Source organism: Tympanuchus pallidicinctus, unplaced genomic scaffold (genome assembly GCF_026119805.1).
Source record: "Tympanuchus pallidicinctus isolate F22 unplaced genomic scaffold, pur_lepc_1.0 scaffold18, whole genome shotgun sequence".
NCBI classification, from domain to species: domain Eukaryota; kingdom Metazoa; phylum Chordata; class Aves; order Galliformes; family Phasianidae; genus Tympanuchus; species Tympanuchus pallidicinctus.
In genome coordinates, this window is record NW_026294699.1 from 14919454 (window position 1) to 14942823 (window position 23370).

The following is a 23370-nucleotide window of genomic DNA, read 5'->3' on the forward strand; positions in this document are numbered from 1 at the left end:
TCAAGTCACAGCTGAATGCAAACTGAAGATTTCACAGAGAATTAACCTAAGACCACAGATGAGCAGAATACTTTCACAGATGGGTGTGAGACAACTGCCTCCTTACTGATCACACAGATGTTTCAGTTATTAATGCCTCCAACACCACTTCATTACACACAGACCAAAAGTGGGTCAAGGACATACTGAAGGACTTTAAATTGAGATCAGTGTTTGAGACAAATAAACAGAGTACTTGATTTGGCAAAGTCAATATATAAATAAATGAAAACTGTATATGTGCAGCAGAATTCCATGCTTTAGCAAGAACAGACCACGAGCAGAGGGTGAGTTTCTAATTAAGAGAGAATTGCTATGGTAACCAAAGGTGGTCACACAACTGAGCGTGAAACCACATAAGGCTTCTTGACAGAGATGTCTGCATATATTATCTAGCACATTTTCTGTTTCTTAAATAGAATTACGTTGTCAGATCAGTCAATATTTTCCAGATTTTATGTGCTCCCTATTTAGCAACCAAAAAAGCATCTCTGCAGGGCTCCAGTGACAATTGCAGCTCTTCAGCACCCTTCTTACTGCCAAGGCAGCAGAAGTCTAGATGCAGCTCCCTCATGAGCTAACAAGCAACAGGAGAGAATGATATTTACAGCGTGTTTGTCTGAGACTGAAGGAGTCTCTGTTGGTCAAATGATGTCATAGATGGCTATGGGTAAAGACAGGCTTGAAGGGAAAATTCTCAGCAAGCTTACCCTTGATCATGGTTCAAGTGAGATACCCGATTGTGTTTCTTAACTGAACAGAAAGGTACAGAGAAGCAACATTCAAGGGCTGCTTCAAAAGTAAAGCTTCATAATTTATTACATTGGTCCATGACATCAGAAGCAGCTACTGATAGGCTAAATCCTCCCACCAACATTTCATTGCCTTTTGTTGCTGTGCGACAGATCGCAGTAGAGGGGCAGTCTGACAGAATGGCGCCTGGCACGGAAGTGAATATGAAGCAAAGGTGTCTTTGTGGTTTTCTCAGGGCAGAATGGATTCAGAAACAGGGTGGATAAATAGATCCATTTCTGACGTCTTCCACTAATGCAACTGAGAGAAGCTCTGAGGCTTGATTGTGTCAAAAACATATTCAGGGTCTTAAATTACCCTTTTTCAAGGTACCTCCTACTACCAGTGGTAATCAAGGTGAATTGTACTGGAGTTTGTCTTCCAAGCCAGGTACTATGTTGACATAAACTTCGCACTAAAATATGAGTTAACGTATTTTTTGCTTTCCTGTTTTCTACAAACTGTGCACATTATACGTTCTGTACCTTTAAATGACATACTGGCTAATCATTAGTCTCTCTGCATAGCTGAAGTGACTGCTCACCTACAGTGACAGTGGCACCTGTATGTACATTAGAGCATTAAGGTGTCAGGAAAAATGTCTGACTGAAAATAAGTGAAAACTGTCTGTACTGCCAATCCAGTTATATTTTGCTGTTTCTGCTTGTCCATATTTTCCCTTAATTACTTATCAGCAGGGGTTTTGCATGAAGTGATGTGGTCAAACAAGTTTTCAATTACTACGGAAAAGCAGAGTGTCATATTCTGCTTCTGTCATGCAGAGAGGAAAACTTTGCCCATGCTGATTAAGTACAGCAGCTGGCAACAGCTGTTATTTGTTAATTACTGACATATCCAGAGGGCCCTATGGCTTGACAGAATGCCTAAAAGATGCATTATTTACTTTGTTGCATCTCATCATGGAACACAGGGTGGCAGTTTGATGTAGTATTGTAGTACTGTTGGTTTTTTTTTAATATATTCCTACTCTGAATTCCCGACTCCTTTTTCTTTTGCTCCTTGTCGCATCAGTAAGTGTGCTTTCTTTTGTTTTCCTTTTTTTCTGAAATGCAATTATTGTGGTTTCTGATATAGTAAAATTACTGGAGAGGTACTGATGCATCATTTGCCAATTCATACTTTTCTTTTTAACTCTTAAAAAATCATGTCCAATATATAGTTTGAAATTAAAGCACGACTGCATCTTATCAACTGCTTGAAGCTACATGTACCACTGGATGCACAAAACTGCATTTTGTCAAAAGCCTACTGGAGAATTTGAGCTGCTTCAAGATAAATCCAAGTGAATAGCTAAAAATGTATGCTGCACAGTATGAACGTGTATCTAATGCTCACATCTGAAAAACACTCCTTCAAATAGTTAAGCAGTTTAAAGAGTATGGTACAAAGAACACACAGATGTTTTTGTGTCACAGTTATCTCTACACCTATCTGTGTCCGTGACAGTGGAACAGCAGGCTCACTGGCCCAAAAAGGGGAAGAGGGAAAGGAAAAAAATAAAACAGCAGCAACAAATAGATGGAGGAACATTAATTTACCAATTGTAACAGCAGAAACACAAATTAATTAGGCTTGGAGCTAATAAGTGAAATAAAAATGAGAGAATTTCTGAAAACTTCTGGAAGTTCTTACTCTGATCCATCAGGGAGCAAAAAGAAAAACAGAAACAGAAGAGCAAAGTTTTCCGGGAGCTGCACTACATTTCTTCTAGGACTCCCAGCGCACTAAATGATGTGATGATGTGGAAGGTCGATATCAAAAATGATAAAACCACAACAGTCAAGAAACAGACTTGCTTAAGTACATCAGTGGTGACAAGATTCATATTTCTGATGAAAATATGAGGTGTTACCAACTCTTAACTTACATAACACATGAAATTGGGAACCTTCATATTCATAAATTAGTTTCCTACTAGAAATTGAAACGTTAAAACTGTCACTGAACTTCACACACACACCACAGACTTAATTCATGGATGAACTAGCTCTTGGAAAAATACAAAGGCAGATTTTATATGTGTGTATATATGCACACACATATACAGATTAGTATTACCATGGCTAACTCTTTCTTTCTGTGTTATCCCAACCATTAAAATTTTCTTACAAAAAGCTCTATGACATGACATTGAAATCTTACCGTAATGATAATTCCCCATAAAAGGCCTCGGATGTGACAGCTCTGGTACATGCAAGTTGGAATTATTATGAAGCTGATCTTACGCAGAGTTGATGACCTGGAACTCAGACATTGAGAAAAACATTTACTGCGTACTGAATGTGTGCAAAACAGCACTGGGAATAAAATGAACGAAGAATTATTTTTTAAAATAATGTAGTAGTGACAGTCAGCTGAAGCACTTTTTATCTGGCTCTTACTAAGACACCCTACCAGAGATTTTAAAAAGATTTGGATGTCAAAACATCACTTTGGTGTTTTGTCTTTTTTTTTTTTTAGTGCAACTAATTAGATTTCCATGGAGCAATTGTGTCTTGAAATTTAATTGAATTAATCAGCAAACTGTCTTGTGAATACAAGAATTAACTAAGACTATGTTGTTTTGTTGTTTTTTTAAATTACAGCTTTGTTTGTTAGGTGGAAATTGATTAAATATACACCACAACTTTAAAACTATCCTCTACAGGAATAGGAAGCAGCCAAATCCAGCAGCTTGCCTTCAAGTGACATGGAAGCATCTGACATTGTGAATTGCCAAATGCATCATTTCTCAATAAAATAAAGAGCAGGGGAATAGAATCAGAATAATGTGAGTTAGAAGAGACAGTTAAAGGTCATCTAGTCCAACTCCCCTGCAATTAACAGGGACATCTACAGGCAACCCCTGCTCTGCCAGTAAATGCTCCTTCTAATAAGGTGACATAAGGCTTCAACAAATTCAACAGAAAGTTTGATGTCTAAGTATATAATTCTAGAAACTCTGAGGAAAAAATGAACAGATCACAGAAGCGTTTATAGAACAGCTGAAAAGGCCAAATAAGATGTAAGCATGCTGTGCTTCAAATGTGAAAGACATTTTTTATTTTCATCTTGATAAAGTAGTATATTTCAACCAAATTACAACAAAATTACCACAGAATATTAAAAAATGCAAGAAAATACTTAGAAAACTATATATATATATATAGACATTTTCTTAAAAATCTCTAATGTAAACATTAGCATAACAAGTTAAAATAGTATTACAGTTTATTAATACTTAGGTGAGTGCTGTACACATATATGCTTTAGAATTAATACAATCCTTTTTACAGTTCAACAGGAACACTAAGATCTCTCCTCCAAATCAGAAGGGAAGTCAAGCTTCTTCACTTTCCTGCTGTTTGGTCCCCATACACCAGATATTTATCTCAGTTTTCAGGAAAAATGAAAATGCAGCCTTTCAGAATTTATACGTTCAATCAAATTTGCATTCCTGTAATTTTTAGTGTCCTAAATTGTTGACACTGCTGAAGAGAACAATTGCTACAGTAACTTCTGTAATGACAACAGACATCAGCTTCAAAATCTTAAGTAAACTGATTCCTCCTACACGGCAGTGCAATATATTTGTTTAGATGGAGCAAAGATATACATATACATATTTTAAAGTCCTGATATTTGCAGCAATTTGTAAATTTGGAAAATTCATTCCTCTCTAAACAATTGAGTGGTGTTTTCTAGTATAAATTCATGCAATTATTAAGCAAAAGCTTGCCATTATCATTAATTAGAAGTATCTTCTTACTTTTGAAAAGAGATTTTATAAACAACTGATGTTATCTATAATTGGACAATAAAAGTACAGTTAATACAGAGTAAGATATCTGCAAGAAATAAATGTACAACGTTAGAGCAAGTTTTTCATCTTCCATTCAATATGTGAAATAGAAAACAAGTTAGCTGATATTTGTATAATTTGTATACGTAATTTCATACATTAAAATGATTCTTTCAGTACATAATACTAAGAAACTAGTAAAAGGGCTAAATATTCCATCAAAATAATATTCAAGGTAGTAATACAACACATTGACTGAAATACCCCAACATACAGAAAAGGAGAACAAAACCTTTATTTCTTGAGTTTCTATTCTTATTAAGCAACTGCTCCACAGATTTCTCTTGGGAATTATAAGCAGATAACTGTATTTCTATCCACAGGTATAGATTATCTGCCCTCAGAATTACTAGATACTGGATGAAAAACGTTTTGACATCACAGATGTTGTGGAGTGTGATGGTTGTACCTTTGAAATGGCATGAAACTTACAGCAGAACTGTGATTTTTGTCCACTTTGAAACAAAGAGAATGACATCCGTATCTGAAAATATTAATAACTGATTCTGTTAACAAAACACCATCTTCTTAAATCATAAATACGTCCTGATGAACAGTATCATTAGTTCACTTGGAGCTCACTGAGTCTTGCTTATTATTAGCTTGCTGCTCTGAGTCACTCAACTCCATTTGCTAGCAGGTTCTAATGAATTAATTTAACAGCTACCATGCTGATGTAGACACACCAATATACACACCGTTTTATAAAATAGAACAAGACATTTTCTAACAAAAATACACCTTAGCACAATTAGGTCACAATTTTGAGCCAATGGTCTTTAATACCATTTTGTCCTTTAAGTACTTGTATTGATTCAGTCACGATGGCTTAAAACTTCAAGCACATTCTATAAGACGATACAATTTGATTTCAACTACCACATCAACAATATATTTCAACAAAAAGTAACTGGCTTTGAGATTATTAATTTTTTAACAATGTGACTTAATGAATGTATCAATGTAATACTTTATAACTACACCAATATGTTGCCTCATTTAAACCTTGGAATTTATTTTTATTATTGAAAAACTTGATTTAATGGAAAAAGCAAGGTCAGTATACTGCATTCTCTCTATAGAGTGACACAATCTCTAAATAAATGAAATTCTGAAAAAAAATGGTCAATATTTAGATTAATACTGATAGATGATTGCATTTGCTAAAGATCCAAGTCTTGTCTACCCTGATTTTCTTAGAAAACTGTTCCTTTTGTGTGCGACAGGAAAGCAGCAATAAAAAGTAATGCCATTTTATTTTGAATAGACTCTAAAGGTTGCAGATGAGCAGCCCTACTAACTGAATACATCTAAAGATAAAATGAGAACAAAATGAAAGTGATACTTCAAATTTCTAAATGCCACACTGTAGGCTAAAGCTTGAAGGAACAAGCGCTGGGATCAGACTGGCCTGGGTCCTGCATTGTGTGTTGACAGAGACGTTCAGAGCAGGCAGAAAGACCCGGCTGAACCCATCAACTCACTGTGCAGCAGCCACAGGCTAGAACTAAGGACTTAAGAGCGCTCAGCTATTATAAAAATATATGAGACTTGTAAAAAACAATAACTATATGCTACAGAAATGACAATTACACGCATGGAATTAGGTGACACAAGAGAAACTGGTACAATCACCCAGCTGATAGAATCTTCGCTGCAGTTGCAGCTATTTTACATGAACAATATATTGGAATCCTTAATGCCAGCAAGTCATCCTTCGTTAACTGTCATTCCTGATTTTGATGAATAAGCAAAAAAATGGGATTTGTGACAGAGAGTTGTAATTTTATAAAAGACAGCATCTTAGAACGTTCTGAGGTGATAAAAATTTGAGCATTCATGTTCCCAGGCATCTTTTCACAGTCATGCAAGTACTGCCTTCCTGAAGTATCCAAGTGAGGTGGGAAATCTGATTTGTGAAGAAAGGCTTAATTCAATTATCTTGAGATCAGATAAGCCACAGGTGAGTATTTAAATGGATTCGTAATGCACCCACTACACTACCTTATATCACAAACACTATTTGCAGGCTGTAATCTTAGCAGCAGATAATTCAGGTGAAGTTAATAAAGAACAAACTGTACACAGTAAACAAGTTCAGAATCTTTGTGTAATCTACATACATTAAAAATTCATAGAACTAAAAAAGAAATGAACTAGTTTTAAGAGTCAAATGTAGATCCAAGAAAAAAATTCCTCCTTAGCAACTAGAAAAAAAATTAAATTTGGATTGTGCAAAACGAGTTTTCTTACTATTTGCAACTTTTGGAACAAGAAGTCCTTTAATTTGTGAATTATTTCCTGAAAACAAAAACAGCTTCAAACGACAAACAGGTAATTACACAGGATTTAAAAACATGCTTTCTTTCAGATTTGCTTGCAATTCATTGTTAATGTGGATGTGTGTCATATTTGTGCTAACCAAGTCTCTGTTTTCAGAAAAGTGAATTCAGATTTGTTTCAGAGTGGGACCACCATTACAGCTGCTTTTCCTTCCAATGAAGGCAAAGCTTACTCTGCCAGCATTGCATCATACTGAAGAGTTTGGAGAGGTTTTGGCTGACTTGCTACTGGCTTTTCTTCCTTCTTCAATAAATATTTCAGTTAGACAAGACACCAACAGCAATTCATCTTTTAGTTTAAAAAAAAAAAAAAAAGGCTATTTTCCAAGCTGCACTTTCAGATTTTGTATTTTGATCCAGCGCACAGACACTACTTGCTGTTCTTAAAGCACTGATGCAAAGAGTCTGTTATTAATCATCAACATGACTTTTTTTCATGCAGGATAACATTAGATTTCAGTATCTACTGATGTGAGAATAAAATTAATAGATACTAAAATGACAAAATACACAAATTTAAATTAACATTATTAAAAAACAAAACTTCAGAGAATAAGGATGTTCTTACACAAAGGAAAACCAGAATACAACTGACAGAAAATCTGGATGTACACTGCTTAAACCTAATGAAGAAAATACTTAACACACAATTGACTGCCTACAGCAGAGCAACTAATGATACTGAACTGGATTCCAGTTAATCCTTGTTTGAACTTCCATCACTTGTAATAATTCTTGCTTTTTTTTTAGTTACACTTACAGTATTACCATAGCAAAATACTGTTCAGTGTCAGATGATTGGTAACAGGCATAACAGGCACTTTCATTACAGGTAATTCTTAATTATCACCACGTGAAGTGTTCTACGAATGAAGAGTATTAATTCCAAACTCACAGTTAATATGAGGGACTGCCCTGTAGCAACAGTGACAAGCTAATAACAAAGTATAACCCAAGACTTGAAAACACCATTTTGTACCATGCTGATTTTGTGGTGGTTTGCAGGAATTAATAATATTGCACCCAGCCTTAAATCAAGACTGAAATTTCACTAAAAAAAAATTATGATACTTGATTTTAAAGAATTACTTGCCACAAATGAAATCTATTGAAAATATCAAGCTAGAAACATAGAAAAGCTGTTTTTCCGCCTGTACCACTTTTCCCTTGTCATCTTTGTCAAGTTTTTAAAAAACCCAATAATAATTTACAAAAAAAAAAAAAAAACAAAACCAAAAACACAACAGTCTTCCCAGTCTTTCTATTTACAAGAGGTTATAAATTAGTGAGGTCATTTAAAGTACATTTTACTGACATAGTAAGTAGTGATAAACATAGCTGTTCTTTCAAGGAAAATTGTCGTGATATAATACTCATGTCTGAACCAGAAAAATGAACATGTGCAAAGGAAGACACAACAACACAAAGAAGGAATTTGCTTGAATAGAACAAAGGAGAATATGTGCATTGAAGCTTCACAAAACAAAGGAAATGCTTACAAGTGTGGTGAGCCCTGGTGAAGAGCCCTCATTCTGAGAAAGTGATTACTGACTTCTAAAGAACTTCGTCAAGATACAACCCTTAGTAATGAATGTCTTTTTCAGGATTTAAGTTGATGTAGCCTGTAGTCTCTTCAGGAGCTTAAATTATAAATACAAGCTAGGAAGGAATCACAGAGCAACTTAAAGTACATAGTGTCAATATTCAGAATTAGAAAAAGGGTCAAAGATCACCGCTTTGAGGTTCCAGACTTCGTGGCTCTCTTTGATGGCTGCGAGACAGTTTTGGGAAGCGTGTAGTCACTCTCAAGCAACTGCTTTTGCTCACTGCTTCTCCAGAAGGTGGAACATCACTAGGAAGAAAATAAGGGCAGTTTTTTAATAAATTATACGCAAATTATTCTGTCATCATTTTGAACATGAAAAAAGCAGATGTTATGACTGCCTGGCACATCACTGAGAAGTACAGCACACATCTTCAGCTACACAGAACTAAATTCTTTCTACAGGTATCTCAACTTCAATTTACAAATGGGCTCTTTCAGTAATGAGAACTAGTAGAACTTCCAATTCTTTATGGAAGGTTGCAAATTACAAGATAAAGCATTGAGCTGCAGTTCGGAAACGGTGGAATAAGCATTTTGAAGTGATAGAAGTACAAGCACAATAGACATAAGCTTGGATGATACTCTACTTAACAATCCTCTAATTGTGGATGGATGTATCATTATGCGATGAAGAACATTAGCAATACATCCCCTGTTGGGAACTCCTGCATCTCTTCTGACCCACAACAGACTACAGCCTTACATGAATGAGCCTTTTTGAAAAAGACTCTGAGAAGTACATTAAGCTCAAGAACAAACAGTAACATAAAATTCAAGCTTACCTAGGTGATATTCAGAGGCTATACGCTCCTCGGAAAACTACAGTACAAAGGGATAGCATTGTACTTTTGCCATTCTCTTAGAAGACTTCAGATGGTTTTTAATTACGCTGCTTACATACAGACTAATACATAAATTTTGCATTTTGTAACTCATCTAGGCTGTAAAATTACACAGCATACAAAGTCAAGTTTATTTTCATAATTTTTTAAAATTAAAAGTTACTTATTCTCAGATTGAGTTAGTAAGTCCAAAAGGGAGGAACTAATCTTCTGCAGTTCTTGCCATTGTAAATAAATACAGATCTTTTAAAAAAAGATTACCCTGTGTTCCCTTTTCCTGCAGTGACTGTCCTCACAGTTCAGACAACCCTGAAAAAGCCATAGGCACGCGCAGACTCCACTCAAGCACTCTGTACACCCTCGTGGGAGAGATCGTGGCAAGGCAAAAGACATTAACAAGGCCCAGGGTCAAGCGGAAAATCCACTTGCAAGAGGCAGAATACTTCCTTGAGATAAGAGTAGCTGTATCAGTGGTAGCAATTAGCTTTGGAACTACAATGCACACATTCAATGTTATTTACTTCAGTAATAACAATGTAATCCAGTACGGAAAAAAAATTGTCCAATTTAGATGATAACATTAACAGGAAAAAAAGAAGGATTTGTAATAGTAGTGTATTTCACTTCTCTAACTTTCCTTGTAGAATAGCCTAAAGTAATAGTTAAAATAGCAAGGTAGATGATTTTTCTGAATTAAAATTCACTATGTTCATGAAACAGAGTCTTCCTAGGCAACCAGGAATTCATTTACATAAAAAAACGCATGAAGTAACTGTGGCACATATCCTCCTTTAATAACAAGGCTAACAATCTAGATCTTTAATTCTATATTTTCTTTTCAAAAAAATCAAATCTCTAAAAATTTAGCATATGTTACCAATTTTTGGTTGCCAAGGATAATAGGACTTCCAACCCCACGGTCCTGTGATACAGTATTTTGAAACTCAACACCACTTTCTAATTTGCTACAGAGAACTCTGATCATGTGAATTCAATTTCAGCTGTGCTCATTAACATTCTTTTAGTACACGAATATTATAATTCAGTGCTTTTATATTGTTTATAAAACTACTGCCATGCACTGTTTATTCTCTAGTGTTCGTAGTACAGCACGGAGTAGTTTCAGAGGGTTGGGTTTTTTTTAACATACGCATTTTGTAACATGTAGATGTATCCTTGATATTTAAGAGCTGCTATAACTGAATAATTTTTTTTGCCTGGTCGGGCTTTTCTCAAACTAAATTAGGTTAATTTACCAACAGGACGCTGCCAATAGTGCGTTAGCTTTGTCAGGTCAACAGAAGCTACTTCATGGCTGTATGGCAGTTTGTATTGCAGAAGAAAGCACAGTGTTACGTGCAATTTCTTCAAATTGGTGATGGACTTTTCTGAATGAACATTTTAATACTCAAGCTCCTCCTGCTGGCATGTCCACAGAATTACATGGAAAATGACTTTCCCCTCTGGAGAAAAAAATACCATTAAAACGAAAAGTGAAAAAGTGAAAAATAAGGTCCTCTAAAAGGATGAGATATTCATTTATACCAGTCTGTCTTGACAGGAATACTTGAGATAATAACATTCTTAGGATGAACACTGATGTGTGTAAAATAAAAAACAAAATTGCAAGTAATTCTTGCAACTTAAATGACAGTATTTCCAAAGTAAATTCATCAAATAGGAAATTACAGCTGATTTATCTTAAATGTATAAGCAATTTTATTTTTCTTTTAATCACCACAGTGGAAATTTTAAGACAAATCATTATGTCATGTAGATTTAAATAAAGCAGCTTATAACCAAGGAATTCGACCTCAATGCATCCAACACAGAAAGACAAACGGAAGCTTAAAATGAATTTCAGCTGTTACTGGCCTGAAACATTCTCATGGAAACAGAGGATGGATGGTGAAAAAAGGTTTGGAGTATTAAAAAAAGTCATACGTTAGTAAATATATATCCTAAGCCCCTTCTCTTCCACACTACTCCAAAAACCAATGCAAGAACTTGCCATTTAATTATTGCTCATTTCAGCTCTGGCTTTTTACTTTGAAATGAAGATGCTGAATTTCAAATAACACCAGCAAGTTTAACTACTAAATTTGGGAAAAGAACGAACAACCACCCCCCCAGAACCCATGGGAATAAACTAGGAAGTAAGGACTACTCTTCCATTTCCGTCCAATGTCAACAGATTTAACAATCTCTTTCTGGCCACAGGTCAAATAACCAAGTTTCTGGCACTACATGAGACACTTTTTCCAAACCAATGGACTGACATTCTGTGAGCTCTTGGGAAGAAGTATTAAAATTAAAATGCTCCTGCCAGTACTTCTGGCAAATACAAATGAAGATGAAATACTTGTTTTGAATTTATTTTTGCCAATCTGCATTTGGAATTGAGGAGGAAGGAATAAACGTACCTGTATGCAATTCTTTTTGTTCTGTTACCTTCTTAACCACTAAAGTCTTAACAGGGTTTAATTTTGTAGGCTGAGATTGGCAGTCGTGCCAGAACCTGTTCGCCACGCATGAACCTGTTCAGCCATAGGATGCTCAAGTACTGAAGGCTCAAGTTCTCTGCATTCTCACCTTGTCTCAGTCTGAAGAAAAAACGCAACCAGCTGAGAATCAATTCCTTCTTCCCACCAGGTCATTGTTTAGAATTTCAGCATTCCTGATTGATCTGCCTCGCATTTGCTTGCACACCAATCCTGTTGCATTGATTTTGTCTAGGTGTCAAGTTCTGCCTGAGGTGCATCTATAGAAAATAGCTTAAAATTACTGCCTTTTTAATCAGCTTCTAGTTTCTTCAGACCCTTTCATTAATGTCTTAACTCTACGTGCATCAAAATGTAAACCCAGCTTTCTGTGTTTTTCTTTACATACATAGCACATGGAACAGCAGTATTATCTTAGATGGCATCACATAAATACATAAAGAAATGTATTTTCCGTGTCATTTTCAACTCTTGAATAATGGTGGAGAGAGAAGTTTCTTATAAAAATAATATGCATGGAATTGGAATTACTTTTGTACCAGTCAGAGATCAGAATAGATTCTAGTAGTAATAAATGCATCCTGGGAGCACAGTAAAGCTCAGGATCAAGCTGCTTATTCACATGGAAATACATCTCTGGAAACAGGAACAATTGTAGTAGTACCTGATGCACCTCATGAAGAATGGCATTAGCAGGCAGAAAAATCACGTAAGTTTCTGTTGACAGTTTCTCGTGGGATTCATGTTTCTGTGCCCATACTATATTAAAGACATTTTTATTAATCAAACAAGAAATAATGCTGATCTGCCAGTACAACATATCTCAGCACCTTCTGCCAATTACAATCAGCTGTAACATCTGTTCAGTGATTAAGATTGTGATTTAAAATAATTTTATATACTTTAGTAACACCTACTAATCTGGTTAATACTATTTTCCAGTTGCTGAAGCATAAAACAAATTGGAGGCATGTTCTTGTCATTATTCCTGACTTCACAGAAATTAAGTTTAGCTATGAATGAGAAACATGATCTACACTTACTAATATAAAAGACTGCGTTTGGAAGTTTAAATAGTCAGCTATTATCAGAAGAGATATAAAAAACATGGATAAAATTGTTCCCCTACAACTTGATATTGAAATTTCCGCAGATACCACTACAACAAAGATGTCAGGTTAAATACTGAACAACAGCTCCCTTAAAGTTTAGGTCTGGATTGACCAAGAAATTAAAAACATCAGTTCTAGTACTAGAAAGGGGCAAGATGATGGAGAATTTTTTATCTTGGAGCAGTTTCATTTTGCAAGCAGCAGGAGAAAAGACTTCTTGTAAGATGCCTATACAGCACATGCCTATGGTTCCCCTTGGCAACATTACTGTACGTGGCCAAAGACCAACAGGCTATGCTGATACAACGAAAAGACTATTTATGCTCTAGATAGGTGATATAACAACTTGACTGCAGTAACAAAATCTCTACATGAAGCATTTCTTCCTTTTAGACATACAGCTGCCCTGTCCCTTGAGAAACGTGGGCACAGGAAATTGCTGGAGTCATGGAATCACCAAGGTTAGTAAAGACCTACAAGATCATCCAGTGCAACATCCACCAATCACCAATAGTTCACTAATCCACATCCTTACGCAATGTCTGAACATTCCTTGAACACCTCCAGGCTGAGTGACTCCACCACCTCCCTGGGCAGTCCATTCCAGTACCTGACCACTCCTTCAGAAAAGTAGTATTTCCTAATACCCAGCCTGAATCTCCCTTGGTGCAACTTGAGGCCATTCCCTCTTATCCTGCCACTATTTACACAGTAGAAAAGGCCAACCCCAAGCTCACTACAGCCTCCCTTCAGGTAGCTATAGAGAGTGATAAGGTCACCCGAGCCCTCTCCAGAAGGAATAATCTCAGCTCACTCAAATAATGTTGGTGCTCCAGATCCTTTACCAACTTTGCTGACCTTCTCTAGACACGCTCCAGGACTTTGATATCTTACTTGCAGCGAGCAGCCCAAAAAACTGAATGCAGTACTTGAGGTGTGGCCTCGCCAGTCCTTAGGATTGAGATGTATTTGACTCAGCTGTAGAAGTGAAAACATGATAAAATACTCACTCTGCCTGACAATGTAAACCAGTCCCATTTAATTTTCATGCGGTCATGCCTAGCTATTCTCAACAGCTAGTGCTTTGGGATTTGTCGTCTTCATCTTTAGAAGTCTTCTACTGAAAGACTTCAAAAGAAGTAAGGCATTCAGAGTGGTTCAGTATATTTATGACTTACCCAGAAACTGTATTAAGACTAATAAATTAAGTCTCTTATAAAGAATTTATGAGTTCTTACAGCTTCAAATCAATTTCTAGAAAAGAGATTTGAGACATGGATTAATAAGAAAGATTCTTCTGCTCATTACGCAGTTGCAAAATTAACAATTTTATGCAAGCTGTTTATGAGGCACAGATTTCTAACATTTTCTACAGGGAACAGCAATTTCTGCAGACCCACACATTAGGGGTTCTTTTTCCCAATATATCAAGAACTTTACTGAACACTTAAGTATGACTGCATTATACTTAAATCTGAAAGTAAATTTTCACAGTGCCCCAGAATAATCAATTGCTGAGGCACTGTGTCATTAATCATATGAAGATCTGAAGAAAAATTACTCTGGTATGCTCCTGGAGACAGTGATTTCTGCATAGACATCAATAGTCCAGGTCATTTTACATTTTTTGAAGTGATCTGTATCTAATTTTGATCTAATTCATACCTACAGAAAAAAGGTATTTGGATGCTTCTGAAGCACTCCCAAGAATGTTCTTAAAAAATTAGCAACAAGTACTTTCATTATTGATATTTCCATGGGGACAAGTGATATGACATGCAAGTATAGACAAGCATATACACAAATGGACAATAATTACACCAAGTTGTTCCAGAGTTCTTCTACTAACCATTCATGGATTCTGCTATTATCGCAGCAGAGCAAAATATAATAAGGTACATCATAAAAATAGCATCTGAAATACAACCGAATTCAGTGGGCCCTGTTTAGAGCTGAAAGATCAACAAAGCCAAGAAAAAAGGCTACCACGTCATGTTTTGAATTTCCACTGCTGGTCTGTGGCTAATTCATGCTGCTCTTGCATAAAGGACAACTGAAATATTTTTCAACATGACTTCAAAATGAGGAAAAGAAATATCCCACCTCCTTCTGAAAAGTTAAGCATAAACAAACTGGTTATGGTCTGGATTAAAGCCAAATACATATGCAAGTAAAAGGACATCTCCCTCATGAAGATTATTTGCCTTGTCTATTTGAATGGATGCATCCATTTTTCCATTACAGACAGCGTTGCACAGAAATGAGAATGAAGAAGCAATGGAAGACTGCAATGCAAGAAGTATAAACAGGTTTTTCTAAACCACATTTTCTCAAGTATTCATTACCCCTTCCTGCGCAAAGAGAAAGGAATAAAGCTTATACTTCCATCTCTCAGCAAATTCTCTTCAAAATGTTTTCATCTTTGAAACAGTAACTAAACGTAATCTTGGTTTTATACCCCTTACAGAATACTTTGTTTTCTTGAAACCGAGTGCAGAATATTTGCTACACCAGACGTCTGCATACCAACATCCTATGTGGAGTTGAATCTTTATCCCCCCGGGGTTTATTTTCAAACAAAAGATGAAATACCTTCTGCATAACAGACAGTAAAAATTCTGTGTCTACCCTAAGCCTCATATTTTGCTGTTATTTCACCTACCACAGCCATTTCCAATTAAAAAATAAAACAAACAAATTGCCATTACTTACATGAAATGGCTTGTTTGCTGTGTGCACAAAAGACACGCATACTTTCCTACTGTCATCTTTTTTACTAACATACATTCCCTCCATTCATTCCAACCTGCTTCAAGCTCTCTCACCTCCGTTATTCTAGCTCTACTCATTCATTCTCTATTCCCCACATTCTCCAGTTTTATTTTCTTTATCAATTCACATCAACAGCCACAACACCCTACTGCCCAATACTTTCCCAACTATTTTGTTTGCTGATAATTACGCTTGCTGCTTCTCTCAAACTCTTGTGCTCAGTTGATACTATCTAGCAGATTCAAACCTAAACCTCTGTTGTCCATAAGTCAATCCTTCCTACAGATCCCCATCTAAATCAATTCACTCCAGCTTTAAAAACCTACACATCAACTCACCTCTTTCAAATAAATTCATTTATCTAATTCATATTTCAGTTTGCTTTAATTTCACGTTTTCTTTATTGTAATATAGGCTTCTGCTCCCTGTTGACTCAAGTTTTCAACCACATTGATCTCATTCAGAAAACCTGCTGAGTCTTTCATATCTTTTATTCTATCGCCCAAAACAAACTTTGTGAAAGCTACTAGTTTAAGGCAGTTTCAGTACTCTTCTGCAGGCTGTAAACTTCAAAGTTCCTGCTAGAAAAGTCACTGCAGTTAACAGAACTGCTCCTCTTGCACCGTTTTCAAATTAAACAGGAACCTAAATGCTGAGCTGTGCACTCTAACATGCTATGAAAACAACACCTGCTTGTACATAGAAATCTGCATTTGGTTTCTATATGTCATTAATTATATTAACCAGTGTTAATAGAAGCATATTGATACACAATGCCTACAAGAAACATACATGAATTCTACGATATATAGAATAACTTACATGTAAGTATCTAACAGCATGAAAAGCAATCACATGACAGGAAGAAGTGTATTTTATTTGCTCTTAATTTCACTTTGGAATATCATGCCACTTTATCAACACAGATAACAAAAAAAAAAGTAAGTAAATTTGCAGACCTTAAGTCTGAACCAACTAAGAGGATGCAGAACAGTTACTTACCATGTGGAAAAGCACAGCAGATTTGCAAAAAATGCTACCTGAAAAAGACCTGACTGACTTTCTCAGTGACTATTCAAGTTTTGAGTTTCCAATACGTTAGAGCCAGGACCAAAGTTCTATTTCACACAATCTGTGAAATCCCGGGAAATTCAGATTGTTAAATTTCAATCTATTTATGGAAGGTGTTGCCATGGATTTTTTTATTTTTTTTTTTAAAGATATGAGATTTTTACTTCAACGATCATCAGCGCTTGGCATCACAGTTCTGCTGAAAGATAAATGCTGCATAATGTGTCTACATAGTTTTATGAGTAGATCAATCAATTAACATGGCAATAAATTAGCTTCATTACCATGTTTCAGGTATTAGGAGATGCTTTACCAATTAAAATTCACATACTTAAGCAAATGCTAGTCCCATTTTCTTCAAGTAAATTATATACCTCTTTATCAAAGTACATGCTTACTGTTACAGAACATAAAAGATTTGCTGAAGCGATACTGAACTCAGTGCCAAGCTGGTAACGCAGGCTGTCACTTCAAAGATTGCAATCAAGTGAAAACTTGCCCATTGGCAATAGTTTAAGACCTATAAGATGAACAGTCATTTATGCTGTTAGAAGCCACATGTAGGTGCAACAGCTTTTACAGATATCCCATCATCAACTCATTTTTTGAAAAATCAATTTGTTCAAAATTGCATTTAAGATTTCCTTACATCCCACTGACACTGTTTGCAGTGCTTCAGGGTTAGATCACAGTTTGATGATCTTTATATGTGAAGACATTAGCGTCTGTGTATTCAAAAATCTTATTTAAAATACTATTCCACAAATGTTTCTGTGAAGAGATTTAAGTTCATCCTTCAACAGTGCCTGTGTCTGCTGTATAATAAACTACATTAATAAACTATATCCTGTGGAGAGAAGCTATTGAATGAAATATTAACTGATAAGCAGCATATTTCAAAAGTAATTTTGAAAATGTGAATACAGACATTTGCATTGACAAAGCAATAAGACCAACTAAGTGGCACTATTCTTATCTGAATTATTGTTTCTATTATTTAAAAAAAATCTCTAGAGAAATAATACACAGACGTTTGTTAAAAGAATCCTCTTGTCATGTCAGGATACGAAGGAATATTCGAGAACCTGCTATAATTCACTGCTTCAATGAGAATTATGAAATTGACAAAAACAATTCCAAAAAGAAAAGGTAGTGCCCTTGAATGCAACCTGTGGTATGGCAGGAATAGCCATTGTATTTCCTAATCTAATAGTCTCTGGTTTAAATTATTGTTCACTTATATCTTACTTTAATACTCATTTTGTCAGCATCTTTATGATCCCCTGAAATGCTAAGCTAACAATAATGCTAAGCTAACAATAATGCTAAGCTAACAATAATGCTAAGCTAACAATAAACTACTCTGTGTACATTTGAAAACAAAAAACATAATTTATTACAAACCTCGAAATTGAACATGTTGAGGAGGAAAATCTAGCCTTGACCAACATGTTACTCTGCTTTACTGCTTGTGTGGAATGAACAAAAGATAATATAGGAGCTTAAATAGTACCTGTTACACTTCTATTCAGACATTATCAATTTTTTTTCCTGCTGCACATGTAAAACAGCTGATTATTAAATGAAGTTGATGAGGAATTATTTCACTACATCTCAGAACTGTATAGAATAATCTTAAAATGAAATATAATGGGACAGGAAGAAAAATAATTTGAGTTAAAAATTCAATTGCAAATGTATTCTGAATTTGCGCCAGCATGAAAAACTGAAGATGACTGAACAAAAAGCTGTATATGGGTCCATTGACTAAAAGCACTCAAAATCATTTCCATCTTTATAGCCCTCAGTTTGACTCTATAAAGTGAGTTCATAAGAAGGGGAGATATTTGACTCTACAGACATCATTGTGCCATTTCTGACAACCTCAAGGTGCCTCCTAAAATTGATCCTGATAAAACTTAAAATACAAAAGCTACAAAATAAAACTTAGCATTCCTCCATTTACCTATGCATCTTTTAATAAATACAGCTTTCTTGAAATTAACCTTAAACTTGAAAATCTAAAACTCTTCTGCATAAGACCATGCAAGCACTCCATTTAAGTATGCTCCCTCTCACTGAAATGTTTTCAAACCTAAATGGATCTTGATTTTGAAAACCAGCCTAACCACAGAGGCACAGAGCCTGTGTCATGGTTGTATGATTTTTTGTTATCAGCATTCCACATCATAACATCATGTAGAGCACACCAGGAGTTAAAGAGATAATGCTCCAGTTCTGCGGATTTTGATGTTTTCCAGGCACCTTTCACTGCTCCATTTCCGTTTTCTGTTCAGAGGGAAAGATAAAGAAAAACTGCTCACAATTCACAAGGCAGCCCCTTCTGCTGCTCGTCTCTGCAGTGCGTGCTCCCTAGCTGTCTCGCCCTTAGCTTTAAGAGTAGGGACTTTGCTTTTGGATACTCTCTCCCTCATTTTATCTAATTTATTAGCTTCAATTTAAATTATACGGGATCATATTGTGTTATTGCACATTCTGATATCATGTTTAGTAAATTAGTTTTCTCCATTAGCTTGTTGCCACTGTTTTGTTTTCAAGCCCGTCTCCCTGCCTTTTCTCCCCCTTTTCACCCTTCCTCCTCCCCCAGGGTGAGGGTCCGTGGGTTTCCATGCCCCATTAGTCATGGAACAGGGCCAAACTGGACCTGAAACCATTCACAGCCTGTACAGACTTGTGAAGAACAAACTTACTACAATGCCTTACTATGAATAGATTTAGCACACAGCATACAGAAAATCTATTAGCAAAACTTAACGTCACTTGTAAAAGCAAATTTGCATGAATATCAGTTTTTAAAAGTGCTCTACATAGTTCTTTGCAGTATTTGTAAATCATATGTTTATAGCAAAACAAAGGTTTAATGAATGATATCCCAGTGTGACTGATTATCAAAAGGTTTGCTTTCAGGTTATTAGCAGACAAGACCGTGTTAAGTTATTTCTGGACACCAGTGAAGTCAGAACATACACTATCAAAGTTCACCTAGAAAGAATGCAAGAGCTTGACATTTTAATTTGGTAAGAATACACTAACAGTGATCCACCCTCATTCCACAAAACTGAACACAAAAACACAAAACCCACAAAAGCAAATCAAAAGAGAAAAAAACTGAAAACACGCACTTTTTGAAAAATCTGCATCAATGCATATTCTTCATGTTGAAAGATTTACACAGTGATTTTGTTCAAAACTGCAAATAAAGACAAGTTCACATATACATCATATATTCCTTAAGTATAACAGAAGCATTTATAATTTGAGCAGATGCTGTATATCAGAAAAAATAAGTAACACTGTTTTGAAGATTTGGGAGATGTTGGAAGTATATTTTAAATTGTGCTGAAAAAGGCTAAGTATTTTCTTGAATACTTGACAGATACTTACACAAAAAAGGGCATCAGCTGAATTAGAGTCTCTTTTTTGGGATTGGCTGCAAATTCTGGCACAACTTGAATAACTTTGTTCATTACATTCCTTAGGTAATTTTGCAGCTGTTTGCGACGCTCTTCTACAAATTTTGCATCCTAAAAATAGAAATAACAATGTAAGCGGCGCAAGTAATTTCTTTTAATTTTCAATTCCATTGTTCCATTTCCATTCCATCAATAATAATTGTTCTAATAAGCACCCAATTTAATCTTTTGATGATCCATGCACATTCTGTTTAAAGAAATATGTTGGTGATTTCTAAAAACATGCAAACAAGGAAAGAACACCTCGACCCTGCACTTGAATAAAGACAGTCACATCCAACCTAGCAAAAACCCGTGTCACAAAAACAACCACTGATACTGACTTCTCTCCTTGGCAGAATGTCTCTTTTGTGAGCCAAAATTCTTTTTCCAATAGTAAATCTGCAAAAATCATCAGGTGCTGCAGGCATTGTGATCACCTGGTTTCAATGTCACAGTGAGGTCTTTGGAAACAAAGTCAAAATCACAATTAGCTGCAGTTCTCAAAAGAAGAGTATTTTGTAGGATGTCTGTTCAGCCTGCATTATTTGTGTAAGAAATATGATTGAAACCATTCTGTGTTTCTTGCAAAAATAAAAAGACAACTGAATAATACAGCACTGTAAATACAGTTGACATGCCACCAGAGAATTTCAGTATATTAAAAAGATGAAGTCACTCAGGGGATACGGATTTGAAGATTACTCCTTCCTTGGAAAAACAGACGAATTCATCATCGAAGCAGGGATGCTCCTTTGAATTCAGGACAATCACTACAGAGTTTCTAGAACCCTTACTAACATTTTGTTCTTGTATCTCATTAGAAGTCGGCAGTCATGGTAATATTTTTATGAGACAGAGAGAATGAGAAAGATTCTGAATGGCATTTCCCAAAGTAGACCTTCAAATTCAGAGTCACAAAATCCACCATGTTAACTGAAGCATATTTGCAAATATTGGCAACAAAGACATTCTAAAAAAGCATAAGGTTATTTTCACCTTCAACACTTTCTCTTGACTTTTGTTTGCAGATGAATATTTAACAGCCTGTAATTGTAATTGCTGCAGACGTTCATTTTACAGGCATTAAAATGCTACACAGTGCTTCTTTAAGTTCATAAAATTCTCAAGTACATACAAATATACTTTTTTCTTCGACATTCCCAAGTTCTATTAACACACGGAAGAATCGAGATCAGTAGAGAAATAAGAAAAATGAAAGCAAACAAACACTACCACAACCACGTTATACAGTTCACTGTTTCTTTTCCATCTGTTCCATTACTTTTTTCAGCAAGTTTACTACATTCATGCCCATCCCCCACAGGTCATGCAGCAAATATTTCTGGTATTAAATGACTTACTGAATAATGAAAAACTAAAGCAGCCTGAAAACTCTTGGAAAATGATATTTCATGTAGAAAAGTTCTGAATTGTTAACACCTCCGCAACCCACTCTACAGTCACAGCCCTGCACCCTCAACCTGATACAATCACTGCTTGGTCAGAACAGAGCAACAGCTTGCTCACGCCCAGCAGTACTAATCAAGTCTGGACAAGAGTGCAGAACAGAAGTCTACACAAGCTGTTGGGAAACGTTAAAGCACAAATTTTCACATGTGCTGACACATAGAAGAAATAAATAGAATGTGAGGAATAAATAAATCGAGTCAATTTTCACCAAGATACTCATTTCTCCTGTTCTACTAGTTCTCTGGCTAACTCAAGGAGCAACTTTGCCCTGTTATCTTTTCACTCAAAGGATTTCAATCTCCACACACATCAGTCAAGACACTGATTTGCTACTGCCAGCTGCATGAGGCAGAAGACAGCAAAGCATGTCACAGGGTGTCCCACATCAATCTCAAAAAAAAGCTTTTGTGAAACAACTTCGGTACTGAAAGCCACAGGAACACCAAATGATACTTGGCCCCAGAGAACATTTTATATACGGAGTAATCCTTTCCCCCGCTCTGTGTAGTACAGAGACATGAGGAGCATCACTTTGCAAGCCTGCACCCAGTAGTGAGGCAGCCTCAGGTTTGATCCCTTCCAGTGAACCAGCCTCATTCCCCACTGCACTTTCTTGATTCTGTTTTTATCACTTCCCTCAATATTGTTTTACCAAAGCCCCCCAGATTTTTATTTATTTGTAATACAATCATTAGCAGTTTTTCAATTAGGACCTTTTGGTCACAAGTCCCCAACAACACTATCTGCGGGGAAATCATTTTAATTACATTAAAATCTGTTCTTATGCAGAATCTGCTTTCTTTAATCCCACCTGTTTGCTGCACAGGTATTTAAACAAGTACATTCCCTCTCGCAGGCTGGACCACTACTTCAGTTATAAACACAGGAGCAAAATGCCAAATGCAGGTACTTTCCATTGCTCATCTTAATGTAAAACATGTCACTAAGTACAGATAGTATCTGCACAAAGTCTTCTAGTTAATCTGCCAGAAGATGCTCGGAAAATGCATTTTTGCTATTTACAGTTGATCTAACCAGAGCCCATAACACAGGTTTTTTTTCTGCCATTTCTTTATGTGAAATACTGAAAGGGAAAAAAAAAAAAAAAAAACACAGGAGCTATACTCAACCTTGAAACACAGTTAAAAAAGCTTTTAGCCTGATCTAAATTTAATCTCCAAACTAAGCACTGAGCAATCTGGACCACAACTTGCTTTACCAGACCCACTTTCCTCATCAGAAACAATGTAATCTAGGATCAGAACGATGTAGCTGCACATCCGTACTTTGTCATCACAGACTTCACACCAGCAGATTGGCTACTCGGAAATTACTTTGTCATTGTTACTGCCAGTTAGAGCAGTGACCAAGAGTTCTTGTCACAAGCCCATAAATAAAGCAGTTGGTAAATAAAACACATTGGACCCAATTATCTACCATTGACAATTTAGTATTTCATATACCCACTAACAAAGGATATTTTTA

At 35.8% G+C, this 23370-nt stretch overlaps 1 protein-coding gene across 3 annotated transcripts in view; it reads right to left on the bottom strand.

The window, feature by feature from the left end:
- Window positions 1-3410: 3410 nt before the first annotated feature.
- Window positions 3411-23370, bottom strand: part of SNX29 (sorting nexin 29) — a 73439-nt gene continuing 53479 nt past the window's right edge. For 2 of the 3 annotated variants that reach the window (XM_052679493.1, XM_052679494.1), the window contains 2 exons: window positions 20345-20484; window positions 3411-8887 (listed from right to left, as the gene is read on the bottom strand). In XM_052679493.1, the coding sequence (XP_052535453.1) occupies window positions 8758-8887; window positions 20345-20484 (270 nt within the window). In that variant the 3' untranslated portion in view covers window positions 3411-8757. Of the gene's footprint in view, window positions 8888-12075; window positions 12245-20344; window positions 20485-23370 lie in introns of all 3 variants that reach the window. The other variant, XR_008205895.1, reaches the window with a different exon arrangement.